Source organism: Malaya genurostris, chromosome 3 (assembly GCF_030247185.1).
Source record: "Malaya genurostris strain Urasoe2022 chromosome 3, Malgen_1.1, whole genome shotgun sequence".
Lineage (NCBI taxonomy): Eukaryota > Metazoa > Arthropoda > Insecta > Diptera > Culicidae > Malaya > Malaya genurostris.
This window is the reverse complement of record NC_080572.1, coordinates 261,913,773-261,932,480: the sequence shown is the minus strand read 5'-3', so window position 1 is coordinate 261,932,480 and position 18,708 is coordinate 261,913,773. Positions and strand designations below refer to the sequence as shown.

Below are 18,708 nucleotides of genomic sequence, written 5' to 3'. Positions count from 1 at the left end.
CACAAAGTTTTTTCTGACTTTTTCTATAGTATCATAAATTGAAGAGCATCAATCGGAAAGGTGAGTGGATTGAATATTTATGATGCGAAATCGATCTATTTCGTGATTCAATACCGGATGCTATCAAAATTTTCGCAATCAAAGATTTGTTTTGTCATTTTTAAAATGTCTATCGAATTTGGTTACCGGCACCCCAAGTTGTTCGGTTACCGGCACCCCATTTTTTTCGATAAATCGTGAAAAAATTTCAGTGATATGCAGGCTGCTGCCGAGATAAAGCAAGCCAAAGTTTTGGACAAACATCTAGCTGTTCATATAGCAGATGCTCCGACTAAGAGAAAACGTCGAAGATCGGCCTAATCAACACCAAAGGTGCCACCATCCGAATCGTCAGCCAAGAGAGCCAATGCGAAGTCACAATCAGATAATGAAGACTTTTGTTCAAAACGATTTCGAAAAGAATAAATTCCGTTTTTTCTTCAAATAACTGCAGTTTTTACTTATATTTTTCCATTTTAAGCGAAATTTCTTCGGGTGCCGGTAACCGAACACCTTTTTCGAAATGGCCAAAGTTCATCACTTCACTAAATTGATAATAAAGTTTTTTCAATCGATTGAATCAACTTTGTTTCTTATTCAGTTGTTAGCTAGGTACCTTAGCTTTCCGATGAGGTATATATATCCGCATAATGTGCACTTAGTCATAAGTTATAAGCTTAAAAGAAAAGGGTGCCGGTAACCGAAAACTCTCCCCGAATTAAAATCTAAAAGCATTATTATTCTTGCTTGGAATACAATCGATATGAAATAAATGAAAAATAATGACATTAAAATAATCTATTAATTTATTACGATGCGGAGTTTAATCTTCGGTTTTTACTGAATTAACAACGCAACTAGATTGAGGTCCACGCTTTCACGATAACTTGTAGCAAATAAATATAAATTACAAGTCTTCAGTATCGAAACACTTTTTTTAAATTTTTCATTCATACCAATTTGCGTGCAAGCTTTACGTGGCCGATTGAGCCATGTTTTTATTAGATAAAATAATTTTTTTATCATTGCATCTCGTTATCACCCTTTTTCTAGGGGAAGAGGAGCTTGCGGTGATTGAGGGAAACTTTGCTCATGGCTCGTCTCGTCATCCATTGCCGCATTGGTGGTATCGCTGTTGGTTTCCGTTTTTTCTTCGTTTTTCGCAGTCTTGGGTTCGTTGTTAGTTGCTGTAGACGCGCCTTGTTGTGCATTTATTGCAGTTGCTGGTTGGTTGGATGGTGCAACAGGAGTACTGCGCTCACTAGTTTCCGTTGTTGAATGGTTGACCTTGTCCTTGGTTGAAGATGTCGTTTTCGCAGTTTCAGTGCAAGGTTTGCCGTAGTGGGCAGGTTGTCCACAAAACTGACATGTAACCAGATGATTTTCATACGTAATCAGCGTTTTACACGGATGTATCCCGTCTTGATCACAAATGATGTAAGATGGAATTGCTTTACGTAGTTGCATACGTACTACTCGCACGCCATTCCGGATACCCGGAAAAAAATTCCGCCATACTTCCCTTTCGATGGAAAGAACTTCACCGTACTGCGACATACATTCACGAACATACTCCTCGCTGGTCTGCGGGGGAAGGTCATGCACGCGTACTTCTATGGCATTGTCCACCAAGTACACAGGGATTTTATATTTAACATTATCATGATCAACACTGTGCACCTTGTTGTTATCCGAAGCGAAAGCAATTGCATCTCTTTCACGTTTGAACATAATGTACACACAGTTAGATGCCTTGTTGAATTGAATTTCACTTACATCATTAACGTTTAGATGCATTCGTTCCTTAAGTAAAATTTCAATTTCGGTTGCTACTGATCTAACTTTGCAGCGCTTGAAATCAATACAAGTTTCAGGCTTTGTTAAATCGTATTTGCCCATTTCGTACAGTCTATTGTTCACTACACTGTATTGTCTTTGTTTCTATCGTCTCGACCGTAAGCAATTTTCGACTGTGTCGGGTGAGATGCGAGCACGAACTGATTGCAAAACTTTCGATTTCCACGAATAGAGAGCTCAATTTAACTCAATACGACAAGCTCTCCAGCGAATTCTGGATGAATGAAGGATGGGTCATTGTTGCGAGACTCTTGCGCTTTTATACAAGGTTGATCGATTAGTACAAGGCACAAATCCCCGAAAATAGGTGTTGTTGTGTCGTTAAGACTTCGATTCTTAGCAATCAAAATCATTGCATGGCAAGTACTACGATCCTACTGACACTACGAATCCTTCCAAATCGGAGCTCGAACATACGACAACTGGCTTGTAAGACCAGCGCCCTATAGATTGAAGTCCCTTTAAAATAAATTATATGCAAATTCTGAAAAGCCAATCTACTAGAAATTGTACTAGACGTTCTACTACCACACCACATCATAGCAGCCGGGAAATGTTAGCTTATTTGACTACAATCAAAACTATATTTGAATCAAGTGGCATCAATCTCGCATAAAATCAAAAAGTTCTTAAATGTTTGCCTTTGTCCAATTCAGCACTTAGCAAAACAAACAATCGTGCACGGTAAATATACTAGAAATTCCATCCAAAGAAACTCTGTTTCGCGGAAACCGTGGCAAAGTGATCTCTGGGTTTCTTTTGTTCGCTGGAACTTGGCGCACATTTCTTTATGCCGTCGTACTTCTGTCTGTTACTGCAAGCAAACACAATGATGGCTGTGTGTACTACAAATTTCCATTTTTGCTTTTATTGTTTCGTTCACCGGTGCAAGGATTCCACCCGCAGCACATCGAACCAACGTCCAACGTCTTTATCCAGTGGCAGCAGATATCCTGGAAGACGGCAGTAAACGTTGTACCGTAGACCGGAGTCCTGTCCCGGATGGTAAGTTCCCGCGAGGTCTAATTTCATTTTTATTGATTTTCCCATTAACACCTGCCGGGAAACGTGGCAAAGGCATCGGCTGCATTGTGGGACTGCCGCACCGGAATGAATGGAAGGCCACTTGGAAATCTTGCCCGCGCTGGCCCCCTCCACCGACGTTTGTTTTCATTTTCTATTTTCTTTTTGCGCGCACGGTTGTTTGATCTAACCTAATAACAGTGAGTGCTGTTTGTTGAACTGGCAGCCGTCGGCCATTAGGTATCGAAGGTACGGGTTCTTTTTTGTACAGCAAGAAGGAGGACCAAATTATCAAATGGTTTGATGAGTTCGAGTAGGAGTGTGATGTTTTTCCTAAGATTTGTTTTGAATGTTAACGAGAAATTTGCATAATTTATAACGGTATTGTAGAAGAGCAATTTGTATTGTGAGTACGATCTGTCCGAAAAGGCGACAAAATCAGAATTGATTTTCTCCGATTTGGATGAAGCTGTGCACACGTCTTCAGTGTGGAAAACAATTTGTTTTATGCGGATAGAAAGACCGACAGGCAATCAACACTGATTTTAACAAGGCGAATGAGTTTTTTTGTATCCAGTTTCTTTAAATCGCTATAACTAGGAAACTGTATCTTGTACAAAAATAATTTTCAACACGAAATACTAGGAACGTTTCGTATCAAACATTTTTTGACGTCTTTGAATGCGTCTTACTTTACTATGGAACATCATTTCCAAATTTAACATGCGGGCGAGTGATAAGTAATAATCTCTTGTTTTATTTGACATATCAACTTATTTTTCGTTCAACGTCATCGGTAATGTGATCAGCAATTTGTGATATAATTTTCAATGGTATGAAATAACCAAAAATAATTCGAAATTAAAGTTTTCTAAAATGTTTAATAAGTTTAGAAGCTTCATTCGTTCTACCCTGCGTGGTTGACTCGCTCAGTTCAGACCAGAATTCAATCCTAGATTTTTGTTCCAAAACTCAGTTTCAGAATCCTTGACCAGATTTTCGGTTTTCATTTCCACAGCCCTGATCGGAAATTCACATCCTCGTTCAGAATCCAAGGCCAGAATCAAGTTCCAGAATTCTAGAACTGAAAACATATTTCAGAACTTGATTCTGAGCTTGAATTTTTGAACCGATATTGAGAACAGAGGTCTTGATTCTAGACTTGAACTCTGGAAACCTAACTAACCTGAACTTGAAGTTCTGGAACCGAAATCCAGGACCAGAACTTAGGTCTAAAATTCTGTTGTATTTCCAGAATTCAGTTTTAAAGTGCAGTCCTGAATCTAGATTCATAATTCAGTTCGGAAATGCAGGTCTAGAATTTGGTTCCAAAATTCAGTTCCACAAGTGAATTCAATTACATTTGTGGAACTGAATTTTAGAACCGAATTCTAGACCTGGATTTTGAACTGAATTCTGAATCTGGATTCAGGAATGCATTTCAGAACTGAATTCCGGAAATAGTTAGAACATTGCACAGTGGGTCAAAAGCGCAATTTCACGCTCTTAATTGAAAACTCATTAAAAACGTGGTTTTCGAGGTACAGTATCTTCAGAAAAGTTGTTCAGAAAAATAGACGCCATCTTTTGGTAAGTTTTATTTATGTGATTAATCCCCCTAAAAGTGAGATAAAAAATTTATTTTAGCTCAGGGCCAACATAGGGGCTAAGTTACTTCGAAAAAGTTGTGCAGAAAGTTATTTCAAACATGTTTGCTGATAGTACTATTCCCGCAACTTGAGTGTAATTCATGATATAATGTATTTTCTGAAAAGGGTGTCCAAAAACCAGTTTTTGTAATGTTCTTAACCAGCTAAAAGACTCTTAGCATCGTTTGACAGATTCTTCTTGGACGAATATTTGTAACCAAAAGATCCAAAGAAACTAATTACCAATTCATGTTTTCCCGATTCGTAAGTGATCTGGATTGCTTGCGTGTATAGTACTCTTGAAATCTGTACGAAAAAAACTTCTCAATCATTGTGAACAGTACAATATAGCAAGCGTTTATCGATATCCACTTCAATTGATAAATAGTGGATATATATCCGCAAAGCTTTCCTATAGAAAAATTTACCACAAAATGACATAACGTAATTCGACATGATGATTGCCTTTTTTCAAAGTCGTGGCTTCTTATCTCACTTTCAAAAAACGTCTGTAATTATTACTAAACTTTTCTATTTGTAGACTTCGATGTCCATAAAAACCTTTTATTGTGAGAGTTTCCATGGTAACGAATATATACTGAAATCAGATCTGATATACAATGAAGCTTATCATTGCAAATGTCAAGGACAAGGATATTAGAAAAGAACATATCTCGCCTGCAGACGAGTAATTCAACCACGGTATGAAAGCTCTTTTGAAGTATTTTAATATGTAAGTAGCCTCATCTGCACCTTTTTGACAAGTTAGAATTTTATAAAAAAAACGTGCCTAATCCACCTAGCAGTGAGATGATACCTTTTTTTTTTATCAAACCGCATGTGTTTTTGCATGAATATTCTTCGGTGTTTTAGTTCTCATTTCATTATTTTAATGACCGTCGTTCTAAGCGGCAATTTGAGATTTTAATCACTCATTGCTCTGCAATAGCGAAACTGCAAATCGGATCGAATTTGAATCTAAGAGTGTGACAATCGGTTTACGGTACAATTAGTTTACGATTATTTTTGGTACTTCCAGAACCGGTATTCAGAAACCAGTATAACCCAAACCGATTCGTATGGCCATATGACGAATAAATTGCAATAGTTTTGAGTCCAACTTTAAAGATTTTCGGGGTTGTCATCTTCTATATCCGTTTGAATTTTAAAAATTAATCATTCTGTAATTGTGGAGCAGGGAAAAGCCCAGTGGAGCTAGTTTAGTTAAAACTTTCTCTCCAACAGGCATAAAACCTCCTCATCTTTTGCATCAACAGATTAGAATGATCCAAATAATACATAATACATAACAACTTAAAACTAAAACTTAGAAATTATAAAATGATGAGAGGAAACTAATACTAAATATAGTATTCTAGTTACTAGAACCTATCGAGACAGATAACTGAGAAACAGCTTTTTAGAGCATTACGAGAATGATGAAGGTAAAATACATTGGAGCAATTATTAAAGGTTCGTAATAACCGTAGTTAGTTCTAGATGAGATTATTCTAAGAAATGGTTGGAAACGAGTAGTACGGCGATGACTAACAATTGTAGAAGATCTGAACAGTCTATACGAAATCGGTGACAAAAATGACCTTACAGACGTCACATCGAACAGAGAGCAAATCTAGGTCAATCAGCTTGCAACGATCTTCGTAGCTCGGAAGGTCCACGAAAGACGACGAAGTTCAAAACGGACGAATTTGCGTTGGATTGATTCAAGGCATTGAATGTCTCGAAGGTAAAAATGATGCATACTCTAGAGTTGAGCGTATTAAGCTACAGTTAATAATTTTGTCTTTGTCGATTTGGCTTTTTTGAGGAAACGATTGAGCTTTGAGAAACGATTCGATACTGGAACCAGAATTCGAAAATCGGTGTAGTCGAAGTCAGATAAATTCTCCTGAGTAGCTGTATAGTTTACATTTGTTTCAAAATGTTTGAAAATCAGTGTAGACATTTTTGAAAAATCGTAGTGCGAAGTAAATCCAACTCGAAAACTGAATACCACTAAAACTGAACTATCCAAATCTGCAAACCCGATAAACCTGATTAATTTATGTGAAAAATCATTTTTATATTAATCACCTCGAGTACCCTAAACCGGAAAATTTGCATAAAAAGCAAGATGTGTGATAGGATCATAAAACTTTTCCTTTGAATCTTAGATGATTCTCAGATTTCCATATCATCCTGTAGTTCCGGAACCAGAAGTCGGATCCAAGCATAATTCAGGAACCTTGTTTGGGAGCATACGACTTTTCATATGAATCTGAGTTTGTAGAAAATAGTTGAGTCCTCTCCTAGAAAATTGAGTGAAATTATTTGTCACACATGCATTTGTTGATTTAGACGAACTGATTCGAATGGTATATGGGTGTTATGTTCTTGCAGCATTTATTGCTGTGAGTAGTTTAAATCAATATAATTATGGAAATGCTATCAACTCGAAAATGCTGCCATCATCTATTTTACATATGTCATATTCGAACGATTATGTTGCCAAAAACGATCCGTGCTAAAATCGGTCTGAGGCAAAATATCATGCTGTGCACAGTCTTTTGGGTACTTAGAAACAAATGTATGTAACAGTATAAAAAATCGTGTTTTATGTTGCTCCCAAGCATTTCTTTGCCAGAGAGCGCTCAAAACTTCTACTGCTGGAATTGGGGAAAAAGTCGCTTACACAAAAATTTCGATATCTCCGTTAAAAACAGACGGATTTTAACAATCTATGGCTTGTTGGATAGGTATTACCGTGCCGAATCTAAGTCTGAAAATATATTCTGTTTTCAAGGTCAAATGTGACAGATATTGGCAAAAAACTTCGTATAACTCAAAAAGTAAACATCCGATCTCAAAACTATTCAATAGCGTTCTGGGTGACGGGGAGACCTTTCATTTGCGACTAGTTTGATCAAAATCGGTCCAGCCATCTCTGAGATCTCGACCTCTTAGTTGACAACACACATACAGACACACACACACACATACACACACACACGGACATTTGTTCAGTTTGTTGAGCTGAATCGATTGGTATATGACATTCGGCCCTCCGGGCCTCGGAAAATTTTTCTAAAGTTTGAGCGAATTCTATACCAGTTTTTTATATTCATAAAAAAAGGTAAAAACATGAAAAATGGTTCTATTTCATTAAACTGAAATGATAGCAGCACAGTATGTTTGAGAAAATTGTGTAGTTTTTAAAGATGAAAACTTTGTATAACATGAAAAACTCATATAAATTGAAAATATATATGTTTTCTTACAAAAACTGGTTTTTGGACACTCTTTTCAGAAAATACATTATATCATGAATTACACCCAAGTTACGAGAATAGTACCTTCAGCAAACTTGTTTGAAATAACTTTCTGTACAACTTTAGCGAAGTAACTTAGCCCCTATGTTGGCGTTGAGCTGAAATAAAATTCTTATCTCACTTTGAGGGGGAATAATTACATAAATAAAATTCGCCAAAAGATAACATCTATTATTCTGAACAACTTTTCTGAAGATACTGTACCTCGAAACCCACGTTTTTAATGAGTTATCAATTAAGAGCGTGAAATTGCGCTTTTGGACCACTGTGCATTGGTTCTAAAGATTTTTAGCTAAACTCTACTGAGTTTTCTACTGCAGATCGGAATCCATGTCCATGTGATTAGCTCTACAATCCAGATCCAGAATTCAGTTCCAGAATCTAGCATCAAAATTGAGCTTTAGAATTCAAGTCCAATATTCAGTTCCAGGTCCAGAATTCAGATTTTTTAACATCAAAGCAACTGAACCATCCATTTTATTCGTATTCACATCGTCCGGTTATGTCTCTGACATTACCCACCCGCTTTTTTTTGTTTCTGTTTCAGAATTCGAGAAGGACCAGGACCCCTCGAACTACACCCCTCCTGAACACTAATAAATTTTTCAACAGTTTTGAATCGCACCTCAACTATGACCAGTTCCATACACTTCTTTTGCCATGGAAAAACCGCATGCATGTACTCTGAGAAAAACAAGTTAACCAATTTCCATGTATTTGGCGATGAAACAATAAATTTATACTGTCTCCAAGTAATCACTCACTCACCATAATTCGAAATTGATTTACATAGTCGCTAACAGTTTATGTTTCGCATTGAGATGATTCGAATCAGGGTCATTTCACCGAAAACCATATCGCCGAATGTCATTTCGCCGAAAGCCGTTTCGCCGAAAGGGTAATTTCGTCGAATTCTTCAATAGTCGTCATATCGTGATTGATTTGAAATAAAGACAAATAAAAAATGATAATATTTACTCCCGTTTTGTTGAACTACAAGCGTACTTCTGTAATAATTCTGAAAGACGTGAATGATTTTTGTACATTCTTTTTTTTGATGTGGAACATATCTTTATTTTCTATATAGGGAAGCAAATCAGAAACTGAAGGAATAATACACGCAGAAATGTGGTCAGGTTTTAAACACTTACAACTCAGTCTTTTTTGTATCAATTATTAATATTATTTCATCATTTGATTGGAAATATTTCTAAGTTTCGATTTGAATGTATCAAGCCACGTACATTCAATTATAAATGATTGAAATTTTGATTAGTAGCGAGCAGTGTCTAAATATCTTCGGCATACCAGATTTCCCTGCCACGGTTTTGAAGGAGTGAGCGATATATCAAAAGGAAAGACTCTCTCTGATTGGTCAATCGAAAAAAAAGCGAAGCTGTTGGAAGCACGCGAATCTTTAAATAGAAGCGAAATTATAGCTAACGTTTCAGTCCTACGCGTAACATGCCAGAGGTAGGTTGTTGCTAGACAGCAAGACAAATAGTGGTTTTATGGGACTAAAGCTTCAAGTATTGGTATGCTCTGATCTTGTGTCATGCAAACTTGGATGAAATTCCATGTTATGTCGTTTTGCCTGAGAAATTCACTACTACCCCAGGATAAGTTTTGAGTGCTTAAGAATAATTTCTAATCTATATAAGATGAGCTCGGTTGATAATGGGAAAAAGTTCAACTGAAATCGCAGAATGAAAGAGAAACTTTACACTATAAAAATTATTGCTTGCATACAAAACTTGAACACAAGCTTGGCGAAGAGAAGTTTAAATATTGAAATCCGTACCGCAAGTATGTACAAAGATATAATTGCATACATTTGGGATATTGGGGTAATTTCGTCGGCTATAAAACAAATACAAATCAAAACAAACAATCTTCGGTGTTGGTAACTTCTCAAGATCAATCTAAGCAGACTCTCGAGCAATTGCGTATTCAAAAATGTGACGATTGATTGAACTGTTTGATTGTAGATCATTAGAAATTTTGGTTGCCTTGTTCCACATCAATGGCTCGAATGGGGCTGATCCTTGTAGTTTTATTTTATTGTTATTTCGTAATGTTCAGAGCGGAATTGCCCAGAAAACTTGATGACTTTATCAGAGTATCCACCAGGCACATGTTTGCGGTATTTCCCGATAACTGAGTGCAAATGAAAAAAAAAGTCGAATGCGGTATCGCCACATCGTTTTGCTCGTGTCCTATCCGACTTCGCTATCGCTCGTTCGGACCTAACTGAAGTGAAGAAACCTAGCTTTGAATAGACCGGGTAAACGAGGCGGTTACAGGTCGTCGCTTCCGATGTGAACGAAATTACCCTTCCGGCGAAATAACCTTTTCGGTGAAACGACTTTCGACGAAATGACCCGCTCCCGATAATTTTTTGTTAAATTGAGCATAAATAGTACTCGCCTTTGATTTTATTTTTCTATTCCTTTTATTCACTTACAAATAGTTATAAAATTTCACAGGAACGTGTCACTTGCACCAATCATGAACTCAATCTAACCTATCCGTTTATTGAGACCATCGATCTGTTGCAAGTAACCGGTCACAGTTCTGTTCCGTTCACCGATGTCATTGAGTAGCCTTTGTTTCCGCTCCTCGAGTTCTTGTAGCTGGCTCTCTACCGCAGTTATCTCAATCTGTTTACTACCGGTAGTTCGCTCCTCTGCGTTTATATCTGCCTTAAACTGATTATATTGCTCATCGTACCGTTGAAAAATATTCCGAAGTTGATTACTCGTTTCACCCTCTCCCTGAAGGCCAGCAATTTCGTATTCAGTGCTGATAAAACCTTCCAAATCTTTCACTGAACTACTAAGTCCCATGACGTCTCTGTGAAGCGAGGAGTAACGATTCTCTGCTATTCTCAGTTGATTTTGATGTCTTCGAATATCATCCTCCAGCTGTTGTTGCTTCGAACGAGAAATGGACTGAGCATCGTTCGCTTCGGAAGTTGCAACTTTGTACACTAGACCATCGTCTCCGTCGCACGGTGATGGTTTCAGCTCCGCACAGCTAACTCCGGACTGCCGGTGGCCAGTTCCGGTTTCAAGGGCCTTGAATTTCTGCCAGCGATACTGAATCAGACGATCTGCGAATGGCGATAATGCATACGAGCAACACACATTTTTGAAATTACCGCTCGGACACGATGCTGAGTCTCGACTGAATGTCGCCTGCGGGTTCAACGTTAAAAACGCTTCTAGACTTTTGCAGTACCAGTCGTTACCGGTCAAATCGGCAAATTTCAAATTCTGATGTTGCTGTCTAATATCAATCGCCATAACGATCTTGTTATTTTGCAGATGTAATTCCGTTAGTTTTGGTATATTACTGAACGCACCATCCATCACAGTTAGTATGTTGTTGGACAGATCCAGGTGTCTCAGATTGGGCAGCTTAACGTTTAACGATAGAACGTTGATGAAATTGTTGGCCAAGTTCAGGGTTGCCAAAGAAGGAACTTGCGACAGGATTCCAAGATCAAGTGCTCTGATGCGGTTGCAAGAGAGATCCAGGGAAACTAAATTTCTAATGTTTTTCAGCTCATTCAAACTTTCCAACTGATTCATCGGTAGATGCAGTTCCAAGAGAGCATTGTTCGACGGTATAACTATGTGATGAAGCTTGTTACGTTTTGCGATGAATGTCGTCACCGAAGATGGTACACTAACAACTGTCAGTTGATTGTACGTCAGATCGACGGTTTTCAACTGCAAATTTCTAATACTTCTAAGCACATCCTCTTGTAGCAAGTTATACGACAGGTTTAAAACCTGCAGTCCGGTCAGGCTCTGCAGCGTAAGCGCATCAAATGATTCCAGCAAATTACCGTGAAGATCAACTTGCTTGGCAGAGGGATATTTGCTCAATGCTGCTTGTATATCTTGTTGGTTTTGACCCAGCACTCTGCAATTGATTTGACCCTCGCAATCGATTGTCACTCCGGCCGAAACTGTAACCACCTCGAACAGTATCCTAAAAAAGTGCAGATCTGTTTATCAAAAGTAGACTTAAACGAAAATTTCTACGACCGTTACCACAAGCTTATTAACACAAACACTTTTTCCATTTTGCGACTGCTCCCCACACGAGACCGTCCTTTCACACTGAGGCTGCAACTGGAAGTGATCGTAGCCGGTCGGGGAATTCGCTGTGTGCAAGCCGTTTGGGAATTCCCCTGCCGATAACATGGCACTGGGGTCATCGTCGGTGAGCAAAGCAAAACATCGAGTGCGACGGGGTAAAACTGTCCGATGCCCGTTGGCTTCAATGACTGAACACAGTTCTGCCAGAATATTGATTATTTTGGCGCTTCACAAAGTTTCATGAAGCATTCTGCACTCCAATATTTGCATCTTGCTTTGTTTTTTACATCCAACACCCTTAATTTTCATACACGCAATCATAGAAGGAGCCGAATGAGAGCTTCAAGAATAGAAAATGAAGGCTGCGAGTCATATCGAAACTGAATAAAGCTACGATTACATTATCCAGTTTATCTGCACTGGAGTGTAGTGTAATCGGTTCGCAGTTGTCTGCAAGCAGTCAAAATCGGCTTGACTGTCCATTTGTACGCAGTCAAAGTGGGCAGATTATCTGTAACAATGTAATCACAGTGTGATCATAGTCGACAGACAAGCAGTTGATGACGGTACAGACAAATTTGACTGTTTCTGAAACTGTTGTGCAGAAGTTGTCTGCCACAGATTCTATGACAACCAAAAACTTGTTTATTACATCCAAACACAAAGTAAAACGTTCCAGCACTAGTGTGAGAAGTGAGTACACGTGGTTTTCCCCAAGAGGGTTGGTTTCGCGATCAATTATTTTCTAATGTGTAGAAACCAGATAGTAATAAAAAACCTGTTTTAATCCACCTAGTGTATTGATGGCTTTCTCGTATTACGCATATTCTCACATTCTGTGGTATTCTTCGAAATAAATTTTATTGCTTTTTGAAAGAAAACAAAAAAAATCAATTAGCACAACCAACAAGCAACAAAATGTAACAGTTTTGCTATTGCAGGTACTTCTGCAACCGTGTAAATGAAGTCGGTTCAAATGACTATCTGTTAACATGACTTACAAACTGCATTGATTTTAGTAAACTTTATAGGATTTTATGTGATTCGGCCATCGTACTTTAAACGAAGATTTAATTTTTTAATACTTATAATTTTAGAAAAGGCAGAAATGAAATTTTAAATACTTGCATCCGCGCAAAGCTCCAGAAACTCAGGAGTTTTGGCCTTTTATTTGAACCTAAATTTGTGAATATCGGTCAAGCGACCTCTACGAAAAGTGAGTGAGTTCCATTTTTGAGTATACTATTTCAGTAACAGGAGGCCAGGAATCAGGATAGCCCAAGGCTCTTTGGATATGATGCTGCGGCTCTTTAGTTCTATACACAAATATTGTTTGTTTTACAATAAAGTACTTAAAATCGATCGAAATCGATTAACGAGTATTAGACCCCACTTCTATCTCTCAACCACGTGTACTAACTTCTCACCGACCCGCGTTGTTAATGTCGTCATTTTCGGTCAAAATAATGAAGCTTATCGCATATTTCGTAGAATTCTAAATAGAAATTACTACTGAATTTTCCGAATTTCCCTTCACGATTGAGTGCAATGGATCTCCAGAAGCATAGTACTGGAACGTTTTGCTTTGTACTTGGATGAAATAATTATGAAAAATTAAATAATGAAATAATGAAAAAAGTATTAGGTAGCCAAATTAAAAACTGCTGAAATTTACTTATTTGCATTTTTTTCTAGGTTTTGTAAATATTTACCGAGTTTCCAATAGCTTATCGTTCGTTCATTAGTTCGATTATTGAATTGATTGCAAAGCGTTTGGTAATAAAATTGTGGATCTGTTAAAGTCTGAACTCGGCCCCAAAGGGAATTTATACTGATAAATGATAATGATCAAAATCAGTTCAAAGTTCAGGAAGGATACAATCAAAGCACTTGACTGGGAGCTTCCCCCTCACCGTCGTATTCATTTATTTCCGACTACTATTTGTATCAAACGTCACTAAATCAGTGAAAACCAAGATACTGATAGGAAATAAGAAACAGAACCAAAGAACTGTAACAAAGATGAAATATTTTATTATAGAACCACTTGAAATGTAAATCATACAGAAATGAAAAAAGGAAGGAAAACAAATGTGAACTTAAAAGAAATGACTACCATTTGTTTTTATCGAATAGCCACGCGTTGACTTTGCACCATTTCAATTCCTACGAAGAAGTCGAAAATTGAATGTCTGATTGGCAAGGTATCCACAAATTGCCAAAAAAAATGGTCACTATTTCGAATATTTTTTTTAATTTTCTCATTCAAAATAAACGTTTCATTTTAACAAAAACAAGCTCACTGCATTCCTGGATCATAAATAATTTTTAGCTACATCGATGAGCTTCGGTTTTATATTTTTTTAAAATGGGGAAAAGTTCAGTATTTGAGATTTTCTGAAATAATAATCAATCCACAATGCGCCTCCGGGTCTCGGAAAGTTTTTCTAAAGTTTAAGCGATTTCTATATCTATTTTTTATATTAATAAAAAAGGAAAAAAAACGAAACACATTTATATTCCTTCTTAAATTACTTCCAAACACAACACACCAAGTAACAACGCAACGAACTTCCTTTTGTGAGACCAGATCGATATTTTATCATAATGCGATATTCCGTGAAAAGTTCTCAGCCCCACAAACTTTCTTCCAATGTGATCACTGTGTGCAGAAAAACTGCAATAAACAGCCCACTTCCTATATTTAAGTATGTAACCAGTTTTATTTGTCTGATCAATGTAATCACAATACAGACATACTCAAAAAGTCTGCCGCAGTCAAACATAACAACTGTCAAAATATTGACTGACGGCAGTCAAACTTGACTGTTGCAGTCATTTAACTGTGAATAGTGTGATCACATTGCCAGACCAAATATAAACTGCCGAAAAAATACTTGTCTGTGGCAGACAAACTGTGACAGATAAACTGGCTAGTCTGATCGTAGCTTTAGTTGGCCTCTAAACTACTCCTATCGGTAGCCATTACCAGTAGACAATCAAACAAACCGATTTCGGCTATCCAGGCTCCCGACTTTTGATTCTGGAAGCACCGAAAATAGTAGTCATATATTCCAAAATGGATCTCACTCACTTGACTTGATCGATTTTAACAAACGGCGGTTCAAATGAAAGGTCTTGTGGTTCCATATTGAAATCCTGAATTCCATTTGGAATTATTTGGTGAAGATTGTTAAATTATATATACCGTCACTAAAAGCGGCCATATCAGTTTGATGGATAATTGAAGCCTGTAAAACGTAACCATGAATTTTGTCGTTTGTAGAATTAAGTCACCTGTAAAATTCATAATTTTTTTCTGTGTGGCAAGCGATTTGCAGTTGTGGTGTGCATCGTAGCATCTTCGACGATAATATCCCAAGCTTACGTCGCCTAAATGCCTGGAAGGCGTACACTGCCTTTCGTTCGCAAGCATTGGTACAAAGTCATCGTTCGGCATGATTTGGCCAGCTTCCACTGCTATAAGGTAGTTCTGGAGTATCAAAAGTCCATCAATAGGAAGGATCAAAATTTCGTGCGAAGTGGAGGAATGTACCTTTTAAGTTTCAATAAAAGATAGGCTATGTTCATGCTATGGAAATATAAAATAAGCAGGTGAAAATCTTGACATAATGAAATATTTTGATCTTTTCGCAATGGTAATTTAGGCCTTGATGACTGTACTGGAAAAATATAATTTTCCATTGCATGGGTAAAAATGGATGACGTTTCAGCAAAACCCGAAAACGCATCTTTTTGGAAATTTGCGTTGACCACGACACCAGTGAATAGTTTAATACCAAAATCAAGGTTCTGCTCTTAATTGCTGTAGCTAGATTTAATTAAAAAAAAAAGTATTAGGGTAATGTTTTTCCAAAAAAATAAATAATATATTAAATTTGCTTATTAATTAATTAATCTGTATCAGATCCGATCAATATTTTTTAATCAAAGATTTGTTTCTACGGCATATAATTCTACGATATATAATCCCATTCTGGTAAATATTGAAGAAATTACCAATTAATTCCTTCGAAACGTTAGTTTCACGGTTGAATAAAGCAAAGCAGCTGCATTACGGCCGTGCGGAATTAACGCTGCACCATGAAGATTATCGTCAATTGTGTTCACGCTCGCCGGTTCTCCGATATCGGGTTCACCGCAGTCCCGGAATAAACCACCGCAGAAAGCACTTATCGAAAAACGGTTCCGCACGTGAGATACCGAGTCGATATCTTTGTTTTTTTTTTATCGTTAAAGTGTCTTATCAGATAGGGGGTGCGCTTTTCGAAAACCGGATTAATATCAACTGATAGCGCCTCTATAAGGCTCTTTATCCGCCTACGCTAGACGAAGACACTGAAGTAGTTACGGCTGTGTCAACATTACTAATCAAAAACTAAAATAGATTAGTGTGAACATATGAAATCAATTGAAAAGGGTGAGTTGCATCCTTTGTTTTTCATTGATAATAAAATCAATTAACTGTAGAATAGAATTGATCAAAGTCTGAGTTATAACTCAACTGTATCTTAAATATGGTTGAACACATGTCCTTCCGATGATAATAAAATGAATCCGGAGTCCTCGTCGAGAATGTTTCAGAGCTTCCCTTTTAAATTGGGTTCATATTCGGTAGCTCGCACCAAATCGAACCAGCAATGCCAGATTGCCACTATGCCAATTTCGTAGATTATAACTGAAGGGGAAGATAAAAATAAAAAGTGCCTAAAACTTATATCCTTCTAAGCTAAACGTTATTCTTTCAGCTCTATTGACTTTAAGGGTAAGATGAAAATGCATACGCTTCAAGTTTTCGTGTGGTTATAACAGCAGTATTCCACAATTGTCGAACTACCTTTTCTGCAATATTAGTTCTCAGAGACGAAGCAAATATATTGTAACCGAAGTTATCACAATTCGTTGATTGAAAGTCGAGTAGTCGGCAAAATAACATGGCGACTCGACTAATGATATGACTATTGGAACAAGACTGCATTTTTAAATTACCTTTGTATTTGCTTTCAAAGTATATTGAAAACTAGAGAACTGTAAAGTAATGTAATAATGTTCATAGTTTGAACATTTTTGACTGTATGTTTTACCAATGCTGGCAATATGATATGATTTTTCCTACCTTTTTGACTATACACTCTTACCCTTCACTATCCACTTCCGCAAAATGAAATTTTGCTCAAATTTGGATACTTCTCAATTGAATTGATCGATATGATGTCCGATAAAAGTGCGGTAGCTTTGAGCAAATAAATTTGATCAGTATCTAACGATGAAAACATATTGGAAAAATGACATGCGAATACAACTATGCAATGAAAACTGCGAAAAAGCTACCGCAAAAACGGAATTCGAACCCGTAGCCAATTAAACTACCTTGCATGTGAAGTGCATGAAGTAACACCCTATAAAACCGATGAACCGAACATGTTCAGCTGTGCTCGGGCGCCACGCAGTTCAATTATAGTCATATCTCTATGGCAACCGCCTCCACCAGCAATTGACAACACGTCGCATCACACGTAATATTGCCCTCACCGCTTCGCTTTATTGTCAAGGTTTGAAGTGTTTACGATTTTGAAATAAGTAATAATTCATTTGTAATACTTTAAAAGCCTGTTTTAATCCACCTAGTGGTGTAATGATGCCTTTCTCATATTACTCATAACATGATAAAAGTTATTGTGGAACTCGCAAAAACAACTGTTCATTGAATAGAAATAGGAAAGTTTGTTCGGACTTAATCTAACAATATCAGAAAATCATGTTTATCCTGTAGTTCCAGAACCGGAAGTAAAATCCACAACAAATTTAGATATTCCGTATGAAACTGTAGGTTTTTTCCTTTGAACCTATAAGTTTGTGAAAATCGACTTAACCATCTTGAAGAAAAGTGAGTGAGACCCTTTTGCAGTTTTTAATCACCATTTCCAATTCTTCTGAACCCGGATTCAGATGAACAGAATAGCCGAAGTTGGTTTGTTTGCCAGCAACAAATATGATTTACAAATTGGAACAGTTTTGAACCTAGTTAAACCTACACTTACTACCTCATGCTCTATTTCTATTAAACCAATTAAATTCAACAAATTTCAATTCATTGACATTCTTTTATTCTTCCGGTCCTACTTATCATAAAATAGCTAAATTTTTTTTGCCAATATCACACACTAGAAGCAGCCATCCGTAAGCGTTCCGTTTTCTTTATGGCGTGTGCGAAATAGGACAAATAGTTGTGTTTTCTTCTTCCACGTTGCACGTACCGGTGTTGTATTGTCATTCTACATGGCGGTTTGAAAACTTTGGCCCTGTAACTGCGGAACCGGAACTCCGGGTCCGGATTAAATTTCACAGTAGCTTTTGAGACAATGTGAGCTTTAATTTAAACCAAGATTTGTGAAAAACGATTCAAGCATCGCTAAGAAATTGAAGTGAGTTCTATTTTTGGAGTTTTTCTTCACTACTTCCGATGCTTCTGGAACAGGAAAAGGGGAGACCAGTAGTGACGAATTAAATTTATCTGCCTAAAAACTAACAAGTTCTGCAAACTAGAAAAATTTATCAGACAGTTTTATGGGACCTGTACCTGGTTTGAACATTGTTCGTGAAAAAACGCTAATGAAATTGGTAATTTTCCTCTTATCACGCTTTAGTTCCGGAACCAAAAGTAGTATCCGGATAAAAAGT

The 18,708-nt window shown here is 37.2% G+C and overlaps 2 protein-coding genes across 26 annotated transcripts in view; both read right to left on the bottom strand.

Moving 5' to 3' along the window:
- Nucleotides 1-18,708, bottom strand: part of LOC131438950 (potassium voltage-gated channel subfamily KQT member 1) — an 892,435-nt gene that overhangs the window by 555,712 nt on the left and 318,015 nt on the right. The gene's annotated exons all lie outside the window — the stretch shown is intronic.
- Nucleotides 10,290-12,148, bottom strand: LOC131438953 (uncharacterized). Its single transcript, XM_058609394.1, has 2 exons — nucleotides 11,959-12,148; nucleotides 10,290-11,896 (listed from the first exon to the last, which is right to left on the bottom strand). The coding sequence occupies exons 1-2, from the start codon at nucleotides 12,123-12,125 to the stop codon at nucleotides 10,417-10,419; spliced, it is 1,647 nt and encodes a 548-aa protein (XP_058465377.1). The 5' UTR covers nucleotides 12,126-12,148; the 3' UTR covers nucleotides 10,290-10,416.